Below are 21,979 nucleotides of genomic sequence, written 5' to 3'. Positions count from 1 at the left end.
CTCAGTGTTGCTGGCATTTTTCACTCATCACGAGTGTTTCACCTCAGGTTCAGGTTGCTCTGGAGTGTTGATGTGTGGCACTCGTCCAGTGGCTAATGGATTTTTTTTTTTCTACTGAGGTTGTAAAATCCACCCGGTTGGCTCAGCCGGACCCTAATTTCTGATATGTGTGACAGACACACAGAAACAAAGCGGTTTTCTCCCTTAAAAACCACATTCTCTCCAAGCTACGTTATCCCAGTATTTGTTTTCACTTATTTCAAACCTCAGTCACCGGCAAAGACAAAAAAAGCAACTTAGAGTTTTGCCACCTTAAATACTAATTATTTAGCACAAGGTATGTACATAATGTGTGATTTCCTAAAATACAATAAAATCAAGTGAAAGTTGAAGATTCTTCTTCTTGGCCTTGGAAAATGTAGACCTGAGTAAACTTGTCCAGGACGAGTAGACTTTACTGCTCTGCGACGATGCATTAAGCTCGACATGGACTAGTTGCTGATCATGTGATGCTCGCAACATGGACATCTCAGAGGAGAGAACACGTAAGGAGTCTGGGTGGGTTACAAATGGGAATGGAAATATATTTCAGTAAAGAAGAAGCCTGTCCTTAGACGGTTTAATGTGCAAGTTGATCCTGAAATACAACCAAAGTAGCGTGCAGACTCCTCTGAAGCCATCTGCTATCGCTAGTTAAGGGTATGATCCAAATCCTCTCAAGAGGCAGTCAATGAGTAACTTCAAGATGAGTTTTTTCAACATTTCCCTATCTAACATTATAGAGATGTATGTATAAATAAAAAAGCCAACTACTTTTTTCTATTTTACAATGTAAAATGTACTTAGACCTTTTAGGTTGTTCCTTTTCCCAACTACTAACATGGGGAGACAGATGTAAACATTACAGGTGAATTTCTGTCCCTTTTCCGAGCTGTGACGTCTTACAGAGACAAAGACTGTAAACACAACACGTCACTCGATGAGCACCCTGCATTCTAACAAGAGACACAATGGATAACAACTTTCTATACAGTCTATGCACAGTGTGTGGGAAGGCTATACTTTTGATGCTAGCAGCAAGAGTGAGCACAACCCCTGAAGTAAGTTTTTTAAAGACACATTTATCAACCGAAGCATCTCACCCAGAGGCTCCCAAACTGAAACAACCCGCAGAGGAGAAGCAACTGATCATTTATCAGGTCTGCATGAAACGCTGTGCACGGCAGCTAGCAGCACAATAGGTTTACACAGGGAAATGTTCTTCAGTTTCTGTGGAGGGGCCACGTTCGCTGGGCAACGGCCACAGACTGTTTTAGCAACACCTTGCTAGGAGCAGCAGGGGGAGGTGTGGCCGGCACAGCCTTTGTTTTGCTGCAAGATACTGTCGCATCAAATTCAAACACTGGTTAAGAACTTTCTAGACCCGATTCCCTCAAATTCTAAATTCCAACACGTCATCGTTTGAGACCATAGACTGTATCTAAAGATGGCCGACATGACTGCTCCCCAAAAGTGAGGCTAAAGCTTTTTGATCGCCCCCTGGTGGCTGGCTGCAGTATGGGTCGTAAACGTCATGTTAGTGTATAGGACATGGAGCAAACTAAAAAGTCAAGGTACATCTCGAATACATTTTTCCCTTTTGCCCGAGTCCAAATTTTCCCGGTAAGTTTGGTTTTATTGGATGCTATAAGGTGGATTACAACTTCAGGATTTACAGCAATTGGTTTAACCTGTGTATCAGTGCGACCTCAATACCGCAGCTCCATTCCCCGATCGCTACTGCACAGAATCCGGCTCCAAAAGATGTCATCACCACAAAATGGCAGCGTTCGTATATGGGATATTTTGGCTTCATTTGGAGAAGCGTCGTCCATCTTTATATGAAGTCTGTGTTCGAGACACATGTCCAGGGTTAATCACCATCACAGAAAAGAGGTTAAAAAGCAAGAGGCTTGAATGTGTGAACACTTCTTACGTGTGCTGTGTGTGATGGCAGACTATGTGGTCTCCTAAACCTTCTCTTGACACAAAACAGTAAAACTATATTTTGTGTAAATTGGGCTTCAGAGACAGACACTTATATCGAGAGTAGCTACTGCAAGTAAAGTAAAAAAAAATAGAACTTCAATTTCTTTTTTGCACAAAATACACCCATGAGCACCATGACTGCAGTCACTTGTTCAGAATCAATTTAATTCAATATCTTGCATATTGCTTCTGGTAAGTGTTTATATTAAACTTTGGCTGGACAGGACAATATGAGGTTAGACAATTTGCTTGTTCTTTGGGATGAACTCAGTCCATGTGGCCCCAAGTGTGACCTTAAACCGAGGGAAATTACAGAAAATGTAGGGAATGAACATCCATTTTCAAGCACTTATCCAAGCACTTATTTTCCACAGAGAATATGCTTCGCAACAAGTATTACCCATATTAACTATCTTCACCAGACCATGTGGGAGGGTAAAGTGGTTTAGCCTTTTGTTCACATCACCGACGCTGCACTGTGAGCACCAGCAGCAGCTGTCGGTGACCAGGACATGGACATCGACTCCTTTTAAAAACAACTCTTTTTAGAAATTAATTTAACAACACATGCACAAACATTACCTGGAAATGGCTACACACATACACTTACATGCAAAAGCACACATGCACTCCCAGATTATGCCAAATTTTGTTTGACACACGCTCTCTCAGCAGTCAAAGCATTTTTTGAATTAGTGGAACAATCAATACAACGATCTCTTTTTTTCATTTCTTTTCCCACAATTTTGACCTTTCCTAACCCAAACGGTTACAGTTATAATAATGTAGCTGCCTGTAGAATTGTGATCTCTATAATCAGCAGCTCCCTCTCAGCATTTTCCTGAAATTCCAACAATTTAATTCCACTTCCCTCTCAGTCATGTGTGAATTATATAAGTGAGGACCGATGGTATGTTGTTGACTCCATGAGTGATTGTCAACTAATCTCCCCACTGGCCGCCCATTTCCATGGATACTCTGACTCCAGCTGAGAGGCTACCGGCAACCTGAGTGACTGATGACAATCTGTTTAACGTTTTTAAATGAGCAGCCCAAAAAAACATGGAAAATCGACGATGTCTTGTGCAATCACTGTGAGCACGAGGTAGCGGACGCACCCTGGAGGCTTATTTACGCTGTGTTTTTGATGCTCTTTTGCAGTTCGAGTGTGAACGGTGGAGGTAAAGAGCCTCACATCAGTCACTGAGGGGAAACTGAACACCTATCCTTTCCCTTTTTGCATCCATCTGAAGCACAATCGACTGTTCATCATGAAACCTGTATTTTTGCAGAATTAGATAAAGGCCCTCTTATAAAAAAGTTTTTTTTGGATTTAAAGTGAATTTGTGCGTACTTGGTTGTGGGGACTTTTCTTCCACCTGGGGACGAACAGCCCAACATGGTTAGTCTCCTAAGTCTTTGAATGAAGGATTGAACGCGAGTCAATACAATGCTCTTACAGAGATTGTGGTGAATAATTGGGTGAAGTGTAGCGCAAAAGGAGTGGAGGTATAAAAGAGGCAGATGCAGTGAACAGGGAATTGGGTAATCTCTTGTATTAGGAGTTGTGGCGTCTGAATCCATCTTGGCATTTAAGGAGAAGACGGGGGGGTCACACTCAGATACTCGCATGGGTGAAATAAGGCAGACGGGGTGGTGTATGGATAGGTGGGTAATATGTGTGGGGATGGGTCTTTTTTAACCAACTGACCTGCTCGGAGAGCTGTTTGCCTCTGAGGAAGAAGCCCAGCAGGCAGCCAATGACCACGGCCAGCACAGACAGGATGAGAAGCCCGTTCTGCTTGCAGACATTCTTCACCCGCCCCCACACTTCGTCCAGAGCCACCGCCATCCTCCTCCACTACCTCCTCCTCCTGCTGCTTGTCCTGGTCCTGACTGCAACGTCGCAACCCCCCCCCCCACAGAGAAGACCAACCCTTTTACCACCTATTCAGCCATATAGAGCCAGCCACAGAGCCAACAGCCGCCGCACAGGAGGAAATGGCAGGACTGTGGCTGCAGCAGGCGAAGCAGGATAGATAGATGCAGAGAAGTGATGTGAGAGAAGTAACAACCAAGAAAGAAAAAGAGTGAAGAAATAAAAAGTTGGGATTTGATTAATGGAGGGGGTTGAAAAGTCAAATTAAAGAGGAAGTCGTCCGAATATAAAGCACTTCAGGAGTTTCTGTGTTCGTCCTCTGTCCTGCTTCCTTGGTTATTCCACGGGACTAAAGGCATCAAACTGTCACTCTGTTGATCTCTGTCTCTGTCAGTCACCTCCCTCCCTGACTCCCCTGCCTCCCCCACACATTCCTCCTGGTGGCCAACAGGGGGCTCTGCGACAGCTGGTGGTATTGTCATCAGGGTTAATACTAAGATCCTATTAGGCCATGCTGCACGACTCAGATCTAAGGCTGGATTAGAGAGCTCTCTGAACAATTGGACAGTGGATTGTTCCAGACCCCAAAAAAACAAAAAAAAATTGACAATTGTGACAAAAGTGACATGAGGTAAAAGAAGAGCACCAAACAAAAAACATGGCCTCGCAGTCCTGGTGCGTTTTTTGTGTTTCACAGAGAAACAGTGCACAGGATAAAGACACAACTCAAGGTTAAATTGCACGTTCACAAGAGGGGAATCACTCCTACCTTTCCTGAATTGATTCTACGATTAAAAAATGGATCAGTACTTCATTGTGATATGTAGAAAAGAAAGAGATGTGAATGTGCATGCATGGAAATAAAACTGAAACTAGAATGGCACTCAGTAGAGCGCATATTACCGCCAAGGCCCATGAGTCTACTTAAATCCAACCAAACTGCACCACATTTCCCACACTCAGACCTCTAAATGTGCCTTCCTCTAGATCCATTAATCATTCTCTGGGAAATCAATAAAAATGTCAAAAAAACAGCCCTGTCTCACAATGTCTCTAAATTTGAAGGATCTGTCCTTGGGTCCCATCCCTCTGCAAAAGGGATTCAGCCATTTTTGTGTAGCCTTGCTTACCAACAAACAAACAAAAACCACATTCAAATTCACTAGACCCGGATTTTTATTTGGATCTGCACCAAATTACACACACTGATAAATATTAGTCCCCAAAGCATTCTTGCTTGATTGTTTTTCATTAAGATGAATAAATTCTTCTTCGAGAAATCAATGGAAATTTTAAAAGATGACGAGATGATCCGTCCAGTTGTTTTGCTGAATAAAGCTAATAAACGAAATGCAGACGAAAACAGAACCGCCTTAGCGGAGGTAAATAAAGACACTTCTCAGTCAGGTAGAGGTATCTCCAGAAAAGCGAATGTAATTCAGTCCAGTCTCTGAGGAAAACAAACGTTTCATACTTATGAATATCTATTCTGTGGCTTTAATGATGGTAGTGCAACAGACAGTGCTAGAAACACCATTTAATGTACTGTGATTGTACATTAATTGTGGTGATGCTAGGGTTAGGGTTAGGGTTAGAAGTTTTGTCAAATCACCATGTCAAACAGAAGTACATTGTGCTTTTACCTGGGACTGTTTTCAGCTGCTGATTTAACTAGCCCATGAGTATTTACAGCAAAATACACGACCGTAGTTGTGTTAATGAAAGAAAAACAAAAGCGACCCATCAATGGTGTGTACAGCACAGAGGGATAAGTACACACATCCACAGAAGAGGATCAGTTCATTGTCAGCCTTGGTCTTTTATGTGTCATCAGTATTATCCAGCTGAATGAATTTCATACCTTCACATATTTGTGTATCTTTTTTTCTTCCAATAGAGGCGCGAAGAGCTCTGATGTGGTAAACTATAACTAGATGTTTTCATCTCAGTTTAGCAGGATTACAAAAGACTACTGAATGGATTACCGTGAAACTTTATGGAGGGATGCGGTCTGGATCAGAAGAACCCATTATATTTTGGTGCAGATCCACAATTTTTCTCTTTCCTTGTGAAATAAAGGTTTTTTTTAACATTATTGTCGATTTCACTGAATAATTCATCGATCGTGCTGAAAAAATCCGACATGTTTAGAGGACTGATATTATGAGTGTGTGCAATTTAGTGCAGATTCAAATTAAAATCAGGCTCCAGTGAATTTAAATGTGCTTTCATCAGTTTGTTTGTTGGTTAGCAGGATTACCCTAAAAGCTACTTATTTCCATCGATTTCCATCCAATTTTGTGGAGGCGTGAGACATGACCCACCTAAGAACCCACTACATTTCGGTGCGGATCCAGGATTTAAAAAACAAAAATATTTCAAATGGTGAGATAGAGTGTTAGCCGTGACAGTCATTGATATCAGTCCCTTAAACATGCCTGATCTCCCCCATCAAGATCCATGAATTATCCCCCAAATTCCTGCATTTGCTTCCACCAAAACTTCATGTATTCTTTACTAAACCAAACCACATTCTTCCACAAAAGGTTTGTGGTGATCCATTTAGCTATTTTCATGTAATCTTGCCTACATACAAATAGACAGGGGTGAAAAATAACCCCTCCTTGGCAGAGGTGATGAAGAATCAAACGTGCCACAGTAAATGAAACCGAACATGTACACAAAGAGAATTTGGTAAACACAGATTGGACAGTCGACAGAAGACCTCTGCAGTTCATTAAAGAAAACCTACGAGTCCTTAGGGTTTCATACAATCACATGAGCACATTGCATTTAATTGGGAAACATTATTTAGCCTGCGTCTTGTCGTAATTTTCCCCGTCAGGCTGAATAGAATCCAGGCCTCACATTGCATCCTTTAATTAGCTTCATTCCTCAGACACGTTTGCCGTAATTCCTCTGGTTTCCATTCACTTCCAGGGAAATCATCCCCCACTGAGACACATGGTCTGTACACCGTCTGAGAAAATTTAAATGATTATGCAGAATATGCTGTGGAGTCCTCCTCGAAGCGGGGAGATGTATGCAACTCAATTTGTACTCGAGAACCTCAATTACACAGAGAGATGGAATCCAGTGAGGTCTATTGTAAAAAATTTGTATCACCACTTGTCAAGCTGCTGCAGAGATCGACTACTCAGTGTCTTCTACATTTACTGAATGCTGTATGTCAGGTTGTTACTTTTTTTCTGCTCTGACTCTTCCTATCTCCTTTTTTGAGTTTTTCCCTCATCTTATTCCTTCCTCCAAAGATCATTTTGGATACTAAAGCTATAGTATTTTTTTTGGGGGGGTGGCAGGTTACAATCTGGGGGGTCTACTTCAGCATAACACTGGAGCACTAGGTAGGGGGGACCTGGATATATATACTGGATATATATACTGGATATTCCGCACACTGGGCTACATCATCAGTTAACATGTGTCTTCAAGCTCTCAGCTGGAATGATTCTTTAAAACATAACAGCCACACAACGTCTGCACCAGAATCCAGTTTTTAATTGTTTCCGTGTGTTTTCTTCAGATTCTGAACACGGAGATCTCTCGGACAAACTCCACCCACCTTGCGTATGTTTGTGCATCAGAACCATTCTAAATTGACTGGCGCGTGTTTGCCCTCTGCAATCAGCATACTGCCAGACCCATTTCTCTACATAAGGACATCTGTTTGGTGTATCATGAAGAGAGCGGTGTGCTGAACAGAGAAGTTGAAGTTATAAGAAAGTTTGAATATGGCCCTGAAGGTAAAAACCTGAAGAATTTCACAACAGCAGAAACTAAAATAATTGTGTGGAGTCAGAAGACACACAGGGCACAGTTTTTCATAACGTGTCCTACGGACTGACAATATGTAAATGAAATGAAGCCCGGGCTGCAGTAACTGAGGTGGTGGATGCTGTGTCCCCCGAGGTTCGGACGGTGGCACACGTATAAAAAAATGGATTAACATCAAAGTTAATGCCAAAAAACGAATCGCAGAGCAGAGCAGAAAAAAAAGAAACAGTAGGAGGACAAGGAAAATCAGATCTGACGGGAAGGCAGCAATTATTGGTCAGTCATCATTAGGGGGAATTTGTTCAAGCGATGAGGGAGAAAGTGATGAACCGTCACCCAGAGGTAATTCATTTCATAATGTTTAAGATGATATTTGCAATTTCTTGTGTCTTTTGTAATTAACGAGTGGAATTCAATCAGAACAAATTTCTATTTAAATGAGAATAGCCCTGCTGCTTGCAACAGGAAATTAATTGGGCTAAACAATATAAATTATAGGCTCGGATGATGCAGGAGCGGAGGGTGACCGGCAGACGACCTCTCACTCCCAGTTGCCATCGCCAGCCACACAGTCCACTTCCCAGTCCTCTTTCCCGGAGTCTGGAGGGTGAACAACAATCTGCTGGCTCTCCTGGATGCAGTGAAGGAAATTGCGACAGGAAAAGAAAAGATGAATGAAACACAAACAGTTGATGGATGTCTTCGCAAATAAATAAGTGCATGACTAATTATGTGTGTGGGTGTATGTGTGTGTGTGTGTCATTTGCTTCAGAAATATTTGGATAAACCCATAAGGAAAGGTGAATTCATTCACAGCTTTATTCAGTATACATTCTGAAATAAGGCATTTTAACTTACCATCATTAAAGACGCTGCATCAAGGCGTGGTGAGCCAGCCCTGCAGCCCTGCCAGGAAGCCCCACAGTTGGCTCTGCTTCTGCTCCGGCTGGTTAGGGGATGCCATGAGCCATACAGTAGGTTGTGCAGGACACAACATGCCAGGATAATTCTGCCCCTTCAACAACCCTTGAGCTGCCCAGATGTGCGCTTGAGGGGTTTGAGGGTTGGCAACTTGGAAAAGAACTATATTATATATATAAATATAAGCTTAAGCTTATAAGTTTCCAATTAATTAGTTGAAATCAACTAGAGATGTGCCATTAGTTTGGAGCGACGGATCAATTATAGGCCAATAAACAATTTAACAAAAGCCTAAACGGTTACTTTTCAATATGAACATTCTCATATACTCTATTGTAAACTAAGTAAACTTTCTCAACTGGTATTTAATTATGACAATAAATGATGAGGATGGAAATGCGTAAATTTCATGGTTATTTAATACATTTGGTCAATCCATTAGTAAATTAAATTATTGCTCTCTCTTAAAGCCTTTTTTTATTAAAATAAATGGAGTTTTAATATACTATGCATTCAGTTAAAAGGGTGTGTGTTTAGGACAGGTCATTCTCCCAGAACTCACCGTTCCCTGGGAGGACCGTATCAAGGGGGCCAACTAGAGGAAGAGGGCAAAGTATGCTGAGCTAGTAGAAGAATGCCGAAGCAACGGGTGGCGAGCGAGGTGCGAGCCCATTGAGGTGGGATGCAGAGGGTTCGCAGGCCAGTCTCTCTGCAGGGCCCATAACATGCTGGGTATCACAGGAGCCAGTAGGAGAAGGGCCATCGAGTTGGCCACCGAGGCAGCAGAAGTTGCATCAAGGTGGCTGTGGATCAGGAGAGGAGAGCCGGGGGAGGGGTAGCGCTACATGGACACAAGCCGGGGCTTGATCAACCCTGGTTGGGTCGCCTGGGTGTCTGATTGTTGAAAGACCCCAAACACCCAATGACCCCGGGCAACATCACTGACGATGTGTCCAAGAAAGAACTGCATTGCTATAAAATGGAGCAACAGAGTAAATTACCAAATTAGAGATCTTTCATGATGTTATGAGATGTGTATAAACTATAAAAAGGTTCATTATGAAACTGAAAGGACAAATTAGAATCTGGTGGAATGCAAAGGTCTAGATAATTAATGGGAAACACTGATTTCATGACCCAAGCCCCAGATGTCACCTGCAGGTCTGAGGCGTGTGAACCCTGACCATCACCCTGACTTCACCCTTGTCCTACACAGTGCGCCACATCTAATTTCATTCCCATTTACAACAATACCCAACGTGTGGCACATGGGGGGGGGGGAAACCAGAGGCGCTCCTGTTATGTTAACATAACAAGCTTTCACATGATGGATGATATTACTCTAATTGTAATCCCAGATGCCACATCTGCTGTGAGGCTGCTGTGTAATCCCTGACCGCCTGCAGCTCAGGACGTGGACTCGGATGCAGACGAGCCGTGCATGCAGAATAAACTGCAGCCTGAAATGTTAATTGCTTAATTGCTGGTTCTTGTAACAATGTAAATCTGACCTTAAAAATGCCACAGGCAAGTTTAGTCATACATCAGTGAAAGGATATTCAACATGTGAACATGCCTCTACAGGTGTCGTGCTGCAGTTTTCACCGCAGCAAAAAGTAAAAAGTAAAAGGGGACACAGGGACCTGACTCAAAAACAAAAAGCTTGAAAGCCACAAATAGGCTCAGAGGATAGAGGAGTGGAGGTTAATGGATGGATGTTGAATTCAATTGCTGAGCTCAGCAAGTGTGACAGGATGATGAAATGGAAATGATGCAGTATCTCATGCTCTGTCACACATCTGTCAGTAGGTTAGGCTGACGTGCAAAGTGAAAAAAGCAGAGCTACTTTATTTTTTAAAAAAGTAGTTTTTTCAGTTACTCTAAGGGAGTGAAATGTTCACTCCAAGATTGCAGCTGTCGTCGGGGAAAAATGTCACGTATCAGAAAGTGTAAACCTTGTTTGAGGGAAAAGTTAGTCTGTCTCTGTTCTGACACCTGGGGGGGGGCAAAACACATGGATTTTCAAAGCTTTGACAAATCTGTCAGCAAAGACAGAACATCTTTGAAAACATCACAAAACACAAAACATCCAGACGGCAGCTTCTCGTTTAGATCAAGTACCTCGTGTCAAATACATATTTAATTAACACAGATCAGACTTGAATCGGATCGCACTCAGGGCCATGAATCTCTACTCTATCTCTACGTCTGTTGATTAATTCCAGAACTGTCTGTGTGTACGTGGAAAACATATCTTCTGAACAGTTTGTCTTATTGGCTTCACACTTGCCATGTGTATTGTTAAGGGGCCAAAAGGAAGAGACCTTCATCTCATTCGACATGGGAATGTCGCAGATTGCTCGAATAACAGCTTTCAGCAAAGTTGCGTTCAACACTGGTAGCTGAGGCTAATGCTGGTTGATTTCTTCCAGAAGGGGATCACGTGATAGGACCCTGACAAATCAACAAAGGGTACATCAAGACCGAAAACGCCCAATCAGCAAGCGGATTTGGGTGTCATCATTTCCAAACTTCTCCGTTTTAGCGGCTCTAGAACTCCAGAGCAGTGTGGATGCCAGGTGTATCCGCGGTAGAGTCGTGGCATTTTCAAATGAAAACGTAGTAGTGTGGAAGTACTTAGCATCGCCACAGGCCAAGAAAACAAACCATTCCAAACAGGCACGTTTATAATGGCCACTGCATTAGTTTAAACAAGATCAAACTTAAACGTTATGACTGGTCAGGTGTGACCTGTTAGATGACGTTTGACATATTGAGTGGTCTCCTCTGTGATGTTGGAGATTACTTTTACACTTTGTGATTATCCTTCACCTTTGAGGCACCTTGCAGACAGCAGACTACAAATGGAGGTAACTGAGAAATGATTGCTTGGACTTATTTTGCTTTTTACAAGAGGTGACATTGAGGTGAAAGCATGAAAGCCTGCTGCTAAAGGCAACATACAGTCATCTCCAGGGGATATGATACAAACCGTACAGATGTAAACCACCACAGTGAGGAGAGGTGCACATACATCAGTGTGGTGCTGATTATTGCTGTTGCGTGTCAGTGCGCAGCGATGGAAGATGCTTACCAACTGTTGCCGACGGGCTGAGAGCGGAGGAGAGGGAGGAGTGGAGGAGTGGCGTGTGAGGTAGGGGGAGGGGGAAGTGATGGGGGCGGGGTGTGGATGGCAGGTCTTGTTTTCGCTGATGTGATCAATCGCCTCTCCTGACACCTCCATGAAAGAGGAAGTGATGAAAGTGTGGATCTCAACCTGAAACAAGCACAGTGCGTTTGAAGTGGTGGATGTGCAGATCCCTCTCTGTCCGTGTGAGCCTGGCTCACGAGCAAGTAGGTGTGCGCTCCAGCCGCCGCGTTGCTCCACAGTCCCCCACCCCTCCAACACTGGCAAATAATCTCCTTTCTTCTGCCAATTCCCCCTGTTTTCTGGATTGGACAGGCAGAGATAATCTGGGATTAGAGCGAGCAGTCAGGCCCGGTGTGCCACTCATTCATTCATTTTGATGGAGCGGACATGTTTAACATCCACAGGTCATCTGCTGGGCCTCATCATATTCCATTATATAGATCAACTCGGGGCAAAGTTTCAGCATATTGGGCAGCTTCGCATGCTAAACTGAGAAGAGGAATGAAATGTGGCCGCTGCCTGTTGGGTCTGTGGCGGAGCAGGTGGTTCCATCTTCATCCTCATCACGCTAAATGAATGTAGTGTGGAAATGCTGGCTGCTATTGACCTGTGCGGCGGATAGGAATGAGGGCATCCTATCCCTATTTTTCTAAATGATGCTCAGATATCCAGGTTATTCCAGCATCACTGTTCCATATTGTGTGAAGGGAAACCGTCTCCACAATGTGGCAGTAACTATTATTCATCTTGACCAACGCTGCTCTCATCTTTGCTCAGAAATCCGACGAATGATAATCATCTTTATTTTTTCCTGACAGCCCCTTTGTATTACTTTGCGAGGCCTTTCGGTTGCTTCACCGACCACAGCCCATAATCTTCTGTCTCCAGAGAGTCAGTCAGTGGGTTTATTTCTTCATTATTATATTATATACCTTGTCCTGTCGCTCTTCATTTGAATTATTTACCACTTCGCACCTAGAGTTCCTTTACACGACGATCACACAACATTTCTCACCATATTTGTCTGCGGATGTTTGCCCATTGATGAGTACAGCAGGATTCAGAGAATATGAGGAGTTTTTCAAGAAAATTGCTAAAAATGCCGTATTTATTGTGAACGCTCCTCACCCAGGATCTTCCCCTGTGCCTTGTCACTGCAGCTGGCCCCTGATCCCAGAACAAAGTGGTCTATATGTCTCCATGTGCAATGATTTGCTGTTCACTGCCGGTTCCAAGTCTTGACAAGGAGAAGCAGCCATATAGCCTTGATACAGCACTTCACTGGAACCACTTGCCTGATAGGAATGTTCCATCTATTGCAGCTTTTAAGCTTATTCACAAGAGTCATTTTCTGCTCATACAGAAGAATTTAAATCCACAAGCTGTTGGGAGTTGTTTAACATCGTCTGATCTTTATTTTTACATTACCCCTTGAACACAGTTGCAGTGTTAATCTGCTCTAATCTATTTCATATTAACAGCCAAAAGGAGTGAAGGCGATAAAGTGATCAAGTCGGCGAGTGACTTTACCATTTAGCAGCTGCAGATTCTGTAAAACAAAGCTAAAAGGGATCAAATATTAGCCTTGCAGTTATTAGGTAGCAGTGGTATGACTTAAAGAAAACGAACGTTTGTTTTGCGTCTGCTGAATGGGTAAATCAGCAACTGGGAGCTAACCATAGACTGTATATAAAGAGGAGCCATCACACTTGCATATGATTGTTTTTGTGAGCTGGCATTGGCTCCAGCACCCCCTCTGCCACGACCCTCAAAGGATACAGAGGGATGGATGGAGTGGATGATGAACAACCACATATACTGCCACCTTGTTTTGCTCTGATGATGTGTCCTGGGCTTGCAGTACATTTCACAGAAGTAATTACCACCCTTCTCAAAAGGAAATAGTTCACCGTTTGTTTCACCTTAGATTTATATTTGACAACCGAAGGCTGGTGTGCAGGACGTACACCAATAATCGGCCTTTGACCATGGGGGCAGTGCCTCAGTCGACCTGATCAGAGAACAGTGGCTGAGAAAAGTATTGAGTACTGGTAGCTGGAAATGTTGCACAGGTTTTTTCACAAAGAGTTTTTCTCAGATCTGGAGAGAGTTCTTTATGAATTCTACATGTCAGCCTCAAAGCGTGATCTAGCTTATGTAGCTACAGAAGTTTGACAGAACTGTTTATTTACAGTGAGAATCATCTCTTCATTCAAAAAAAGATACGACAGTCAGATCTTAATGTATAAAGCTGCGCTGTACAGAGGAATAAATATAATTAAAGGGATTAGCTTTTAATTAAAGATGTCCGTCTGTGTAGGAGCTACGTACTTCAGAATAAAATTGAGTGAAAATATCTGAGTTAAACTGAGCCGATGGATCTGCTGCAGAAGATAAAAGATACGTTTACATGGACACCACTATTCTGATATTAACTTGATTAAGACAATAGTCTGAATAAGACACTGTCATGTAAATAGCATTTTCTGATTTAACCTGAATAAGGACATACTTTGAATAAACAATAATCAAATTAAGACACGTGGAGCATTCCGACCTCAGTCACATTATGTAGACACACGTACAGCTTATCGTTGGCTTATTATCCATCTTCAGCTAATTAAATGAAATTGGCCCAATTTTCTTTTCCGCAGGCTCCCGCCACTCCAACATAAACAGACCAAAATAGTTGAGAGATCTATGCAGCTGGAAGACAAATAAATATATGTAGTGTGTAATATTTACTATAAATACAGCTTACCCTTACTTTGAATACAATATTTTGGAATGTACATGTGAAAGACTGTTGCAACCATCAATTTAGTAATTCAGAGGCCCTGCACACACAGAGGTCTCACTAAATCTAGAAGGCTAAACCTGTTTTTATTTTCAAGTTAAAACTCTGTGCACCAAGCAGAGTGATAAAGACTACATCATTACATTCGGGTGTAACAGGAGAGAGATGCAGATTTCAGACTTGAGAAGATATATAATTAGAAAAAAACTAATGAAAACTTTTATTTCTGTCACATGGCCTTGGTGTGAAGCGGATGTGTAACATCCCATTCATGTCACATTGGCAGCAGATTGACGGCTACAATTTGGTCCCATTTACATCATCTGACAGCTAAAGATGGTTTGTAATTGTAGGGTTGGTGTTGTCAGGGTTCAAATTGTGCTTTGACAGTATGGCGGTATTTCATTACCTTTAATGAGACACTATGGATGATGTGAGGCTACAGACATCTACTGCCTTCAAAATAAAAGCAGCATGGGTAATAGTATCACTGTTGTGTCCTGCCAGTTTGTCTAGAGTCTGGAGTCTGGTGCTCCTCCATCATTTGAAGCCACTGTCTAAGCAGCTTACGCTTCAAAGCCACTCAACTCTATAGATTTAAAGGTGCTAGGAATTATGGGAGATCATACAACTCTGTGTGTGTTGGAAATCACCACTGTTCAGTCAGTCACTATTATGAACAATCGCATGTTTACTCTCTGTAAATAAAGATGGAAGACATGTTTCCACTTCCTCCCACTATGCAGAAATTAAGCCAAAAGATTGTGGAAACAAACACTACCATGTTGCGCAGAAGACATGATTTATAGTCTGTGCAGTAGCGATGAGGGGATGGCTGTAGCGAGGTCACGCAGAGACACATTGGCCAATCAAGAGTCAGTCAATAATAATGTTTCATCCCATTTTAATGCCTCGGAAAAAAAGCCAGTGGCCGGAGGAATTATGTTTTGGGCTTTTCTGTGCGTACGTCAATACATACATAAGTAAGACTTGATTGATCATATATAGCCTTAATGATTGATGATATTTTCTTATATATTTCAGTTAGTTTCTTTTATAAATTCTGTCTATAAATTTTTACATTGTTGATGATAAATGCATTATTGCATTTCCATCAGTCCACATCTGTCTTTTTTTGAATTTAGAACAAATGCAACATAGAACAAAGGCATTACCAAACAGGAAGTTGTATTTTCACTACCGTATGGGCATGATTCTTATAAAGATGCAGCTTGTCTTATTTGTGACATGGAGGTATTAAATAAAGATTTTAAGCATATTTTTTTATGTAGGCATAAACAAAAAAATAACATTGACTAGGAAAATGTTGCACCATAGTTATTTACAGTCACTGTATTTACAGAGAAAATGTCTCGTTGACAGAACTTCAGAGCGTGGCTGCAACAAAGTCTTAACAGTCTGGAAAACTCTTCTGTGGGCATCATCCGATTAACTTTCATCTATCAGCTTGCCTCACAAATAGGTTAGAATTCAAACAGAATACCATTTGTCCACGATCAAGGTCACTGAGTGTGATTTATCAAGACACGTTCATGATCTTGTTAACGCAACATCTAGAGAACTTTTTCTTCAAATTTGATGCAAACGTTCAATTGGACTTGGATTTACTGATTAGACTTTAATGGTCAAATGTCACAGTGACCTCAAATGTGACTAGAAAGAAAAATATATGTGGTCTGAAACTGCACTTGTTTGTGAAGGCATCAACTACAGGGCGGTAAATGGAGCGATGCTTGCGAGCTAGTTCAGGCAGCCAACTCGAGCTGCGCTGCTCATGTGACAGACATCATGTGACATGCCTCATGTGACATAACTCACTCTCCACAATTATATATAGTACCCAACCACCCTAATAGTCGTTCTATTTAAGATGAGAACATTTCTCTCTTTGCTTGCCCCCGCTGCCGCGTCAGCATTGCTGCCAGTTGCGTCAGCCCCTCCCCCTCCCCGGCATTCACCTCCAGGTAAATATTTGCTCATCAATCCCATCATGTCTATGTAATCATATCTGGGTGTGAGTGATGAAGTTGGAGCCTGGAAGCCAAACACTAACATTTTCTACTGATGTAATAAACATTTGAATGTGAGTTGTCTGACTGAACTCTAGTTATGATATCAAATAAGTTATTATTGAAGACATGACCATGCATCAGTGTGATAAGAACAACATTTTTGATCCTTCATGGGAAACTTACACACTGCAATGTAGTGGATAATCGTATGCACTGAGGAATTGGACCCTCACATATTATAATAAATGTTGAAGGGTGTAACAAGGAGGGAAAATGTCAATCAAAGACCCACACGATCCTGAGAAGAAAGAAAGCGAAAACACCTGAGTGGGTGTACTGTGAATATGAATGCTTTTGGGGATTTTGCTGCATTACATCATAATCAAGATTTGATCATAAACAGCACAACATGCCAACTTTAGACTCAACATTCTAGTCACAGGCTTATTTATTTATTTGATTTTTAAAAAATGGGGTGGGGCACTTCATTAGTAGGGCTATTTGTTTCCAGTGCTTGCTGAAAGATAAATGGATGCACCTGCATGTACCTGCACCGCACCACAGGGAAGGATCAAGTCACATAAATCAAATTCTCATCACAGCTCGTCTCTGCTTTCATCATAAGATTTGTTCTAGACAGGGACTGCATACAAGCCTTTTCTGCATTCCTCCCACAGGAATAAGATAAAACGACAAAGTAAACCATGGTCCACCTTCATTATCACAGTGGAGGGTCCTCCGGCTCATAAAGCCCCGACTGGGCTGAAAGGACTGTAAATAGACATCATACTAAATTCATATCACACTAACCTTTCTAGTGCTGCCTGGAACTGCTTCTCCTTAGTGTCTGAAGTCAAATGATGAGGTATATATATATATATAATATATATATATATATATATATATATATATAATGAGTATGTATAACATACAAATGTACATATACATACACAAATAAAGTTATTTATATACATATTTTTAAAACATATATGGATACACACACGCACACACACACGCACACACTCATCAATACATATGTTTAAAGGTAATTGCCTAATTTGTGTATATCCCTCTCTCTTTCCCTCTGCATGTCTCCATATATATATCTTTGAATATATCTATACATATATACATACATGTGGATATATATGGAGACAAAGGGAGAGATATGTATAGGTATATCTCTTTATATATACATATATACATGGAGGTATATACATGTATATATGGAGGTAGAGGGAGAGAGAGAGGGCTCCAGGCAGACTGAAAGTTTTCCTCCTCCGTCTCTCTGCTGTGCGGCTCATTCATGCAGCGGATGTTGAGACACGCGGGTGGGAGCGCACTTCTCTCTGAGGATGTTATGATGGTGTGATCTGGTCTTCGCCTCAGTCCACGGACCCCGGGGTTTTTGGTTGTCTCTCTCTCTCTCTGTGTGTGTGTGTAACCATGAGCGCTGACTGCAGCAGTTACCACAGCACTGACGGTGCGTTCGTGGACAGCTTCTCTTGCCCCAAACCTGGAAACGCCGCTGCCGCTGTCTTCTGCTGCGGCTTCAATGATGTTAAATACTGCTGCGATGATCCCAACAGTTTCTTCCCTTATGAGTACGGATACATGTGGTGGCTGAGGTAAGGGACATTTACTTTGGACAACAAAGTTTCTCGTTTCCTCTTTGATTGAACTGATTATTATTCTTTTTTGTTTTACTCATTTTGTCACTTAATGGAAGATGTGGCAGTGGTAACACGTTCTCCTCTGATCAACCAATGAGGAGACAAGTTGAAACTTTAAGAATTTCCCGAAATTGCAGCTGTTTCTTTACTTTTTGTCTTCTTGTGTCTAGAAATTAAAAACCTTCCTCAAGCCCTGACTCGCAGCCCTGACATTCAGAAACCTTATTACCTCCACTACTCCAGTCTTAAGTGCCGATGTAAATCCCCTCATTTAGTTTTGTGTATTTGTATATGTGTGTGTGTGCATGTGTGAAGAGGTAAACACTGCATCTTACTACATTTGATCTTTGGTCTTTTTGTATTATTTTATTTATCAAGAAAACAATATAAACCTCTCCTCTCCTCTCCTCTCCTCTCCCTCCCTCTCCTCTCAGTATCGGAGCACTGGTTGGTCTGTCCATTGCAGCGGTGGTCCTCCTTGCCTTTCTCATCACGGTGTGTGTCCTCTGCTACCTCTTCATCGCCTCTAAACCCAATCGTCTTGACAACGGCCTACCTCTCAGGGTACCAGGTTAGTGTGCGTTTGGACTCTCTTAAGGTCGCACTTAAAGTTGGACGAGGACCTCCGGAAAGGCCTCAGTACAGAGAAATCTTTGCAACTAGCAGCGTTTTCAGGATTTAAATACCATTTTTTCTTTTTCGTTAAGGATGAAAGTGATTTCACAACTTTGAATTTTGTGCAATCGTCCGTTTGCTTTCCAAAGGAGATGCCAGCGAGGGATCCAGCCATTCGAGAGCGACCCGTGCCTCTGGTCCGCAGGGATTCAGGAAACACTTCAGCAGGAAGCTGGACTGTGACAACCAGCCGCCGGACCCTGAGCGCCTGTTTCAGAGATGCTTCACAGCCACCGTCACCAGTGTGAAGGTGGAGAGTCCATCGTAGGTTCAGCTAGAGTCACTTGTTTTAAGATTATGGGACCAGCAGTCCAGAGGTCAAGAGAGCCAGTTAATGTGGAAGCACATTTTGCGGCCAGGGAAGGACTGTGACCCTGGGTTGTGGTGCTTGAGCCGAGAGAATATTATCTTAGATTATAAAAAGAACCACTATTGAATGCTGAGAACAACACAATCACACACTAGGAGGGCTCTGAACTCTCATGCCTTGGGTCATTACTTTCACGCACTGAATTTCTATCCTTCTCGTGGTCAAGGTGTTTCAGCACTCTGCAGCAGCAGCAACTGTCCGATTATGAACGGAAAATAATCATCCTGCATCTTCTTGGAGGAGAATGAGTATAATTGGCTTCTTTAAAGCCAAAGATGGACTTTTCCAATGATAAAAGCACATGCCATGGCAACAAATGTTGCGGGGTGAGAGTTGTGGTCTGGCTTGCAGTCAGGATGTGCAGCTCCATGTGCGTCTGGGGAAGATGCGGGGGATAAACAAAGAACAAGAGCTGAGCCTGGACAACAACACCCTCTTTTGTTGCATACATTCTGCTCAGGGACCCAGGGATTTGTGAAGAGGATCAACAGTGTGATGAGAAAACTCCTCACCCACAATCATTTGTTGGTTCACATGGTTGAAATTATTCATGTTTGTGTCCATCTGACAGGGGATCACTTGTAAACCTCCATGTAATAAGTGCGGAGGCTGGGGCGAATGGTCGGCCATATCTGACTCTGACACTGGCTGCTGATTGTGCTGGAGAACTGCTCCCCCTTTAACTAGCACACACCAAAACTGAGAAGACTATCGTAGCTTAAAGGCTTTATCTAAATAGAGCACAACCTTTATTAATGGGATTTCATGTCAAAATGGTTGCAATGAAAAGGGTCTATTGTTGCTGAACAAAAGTTACTGAGCTGACAAGTTTGCTGTCTGAACCATGGACTGTTGTGACACACTGTATATCAAGATGGTCGATGTGTCTCCACTTCCTCCCACTGTCCAGAAATGAAGCTTGAATGTCCCTGGATACAAACGCTGCCATCTTGCACATTTGGAGCCAGAGTCTGTGGAGTAGTGATCGGGGGATGGAGCCGTGGCAGCAATGGATGCGTTCGACCAATCACGAGTCAGTCATCCGCTGCCGAGGTGCTTTGGCTTCACCTTTGGGGAGCTGTCATGGTCTGACCCGGGAGGGCTTTATTTTCCTTCTTTAATAAAGTTTTTGAACTTAATCCCTTTGAAATGTTGAACAAAATGCCAGAACTATAAATATATAAAGAAGCTACAGGAACTATTGTGACTGAAGAGTGAGTTAACAGTGAACTCGCGGCTCACAATTGGTCTTGTGGGGCCACTGTTGCTGTCTCTCATTAACTGCCGTTCCTCAAGGTTACAGAACAAGAAACTGTTTTTTGTAATAGTTAAATTTGCAGTCTTGGAAGACACTGGACATTTCCATATGGTTAAAAGCCCAACATCCAAGACGTGTGTGCCACTGTGGTCCAGCGCGCTGAAAAAGAGATTCAAACAGTGTTCCTGCACTTCCTTGAAAAAAGAAACATCACAAACCAGCTTCTGCATGGCTGCTGCAGAATTGATAGCACAATGCATAGTAACGCATATACATTCTGGTGGATATTTTTCATCTTCATATCAAAACACAAAGTGTCAGAAATGTCAGTATAATATTACATAACGTATAGAGAAGAACAATAAGACAGCTGGGTTTCTGTGTACCCACAAACGCTCTGTGACCTGTATCTACTGAAGAACTTGCAATTGAATTTCACTTGTGCATTTGTTAAAAAGGAAATTTACTGATTTAAATGTTGTATTCCCATTTCAGCAGTGTTAAATGTGCTTTAAATATGAACACTTTGAAGTACAACATAAAGGGCCTCATCTAAGAATATGTGTGTGTATGAGTTACCTTTACCTATAAAATATTACAAAACCTTAATATCTGTCAAATGTTTGGAGGGATGTTGATGTTTTCCATATCTGTAAATGTCAGGACAAAGGTGTCCAGAGTCTCCAGCTGTACCACATTTCACAGGGGAAACCAAGACTGAGCCTTCAGTTTATATTCCACACGACGTCTCTTCATGTTTGTTGGTGTGTTTTTTTAAAACTCATTCCAGGAATATAGAGGGGGATTTATTCTTGAAAGAGCATCAATACATTTTTAATCAAAAGATTAAATCTTATTATGATGCAGCAATGCTACCCTTTTCGGTGATTGATAAAACCGCTCACGATGGAGCAGCAACAAACAAGTTACAACTCACATTGTGAGCTGCATTAAAGATTTGGATTTTGACTCACATGCTGTTCACACAAATAATATCTCAAACTGAAATGGTGTTCGCTGCCAGAAGGAGCATCAGGAGACCAAGATAACAGAAGCATTTCATTGGCGCATTGACGAGAAGAGAAACTTGATTAAAAGACTAACTAAAACAAATGCCTCCTTTAATCTGAAGCTGTTCTCCGAAAAGAGAGTATTTCAACCCAGGTATCACATAATATATCTCGCTTTCGTCCGTCCCAGAGGACAACGAAAGAAAGTCTGCTTTTCATGGCTGTGACTTCCTCCATTTGACGCTCTGGCAAACATCTGGTATGGTCAGCGCTACCTCGGTTGCTACAGTTACTGCCGATGGGGAGTGAAGCAGATGGGCCTGAACGGTGATGCTAAAGATTGATCAAATCTTGATAAACAATGATCTATTGTTTAAAGGAGGTGACAT

At 42.2% G+C, this 21,979-nt stretch overlaps 2 protein-coding genes across 2 annotated transcripts in view; one reads left to right on the top strand and one right to left on the bottom strand.

Annotated features, from left to right (window-relative positions):
* The window catches only part of slc1a7a (solute carrier family 1 member 7a), a 32,300-nt gene extending 28,003 nt beyond the window's left edge, over positions 1-4,297 (bottom strand). Inside the window, exon 1 of the mRNA XM_035171653.2 lies at positions 3,740-4,297. Within this exon, the coding sequence (XP_035027544.1) occupies positions 3,740-3,880 (141 nt within the window). The 5' untranslated portion in view covers positions 3,881-4,297. The remainder of the gene's footprint in view (positions 1-3,739) is intronic.
* A 13,518-nt stretch (positions 4,298-17,815) lies between these two features.
* On the top strand, positions 17,816-21,628 carry LOC118117271 (protein shisa-like-2A). Its single transcript, XM_035169377.2, has 3 exons — positions 17,816-18,232; positions 18,712-18,848; positions 19,042-21,628. Exons 1-3 carry the CDS (start codon positions 18,051-18,053, stop codon positions 19,218-19,220), a joined length of 498 nt encoding a protein of 165 aa, XP_035025268.1. The 5' UTR covers positions 17,816-18,050; the 3' UTR covers positions 19,221-21,628.
* The last annotated feature ends 351 nt before the right edge of the window (positions 21,629-21,979 follow it).

Source organism: Hippoglossus stenolepis, chromosome 11 (assembly GCF_022539355.2).
Source record: "Hippoglossus stenolepis isolate QCI-W04-F060 chromosome 11, HSTE1.2, whole genome shotgun sequence".
Lineage (NCBI taxonomy): Eukaryota > Metazoa > Chordata > Actinopteri > Pleuronectiformes > Pleuronectidae > Hippoglossus > Hippoglossus stenolepis.
Note: the sequence above shows the minus strand (reverse complement) of the source record. Positions and strands in the feature narration are given on the sequence as shown.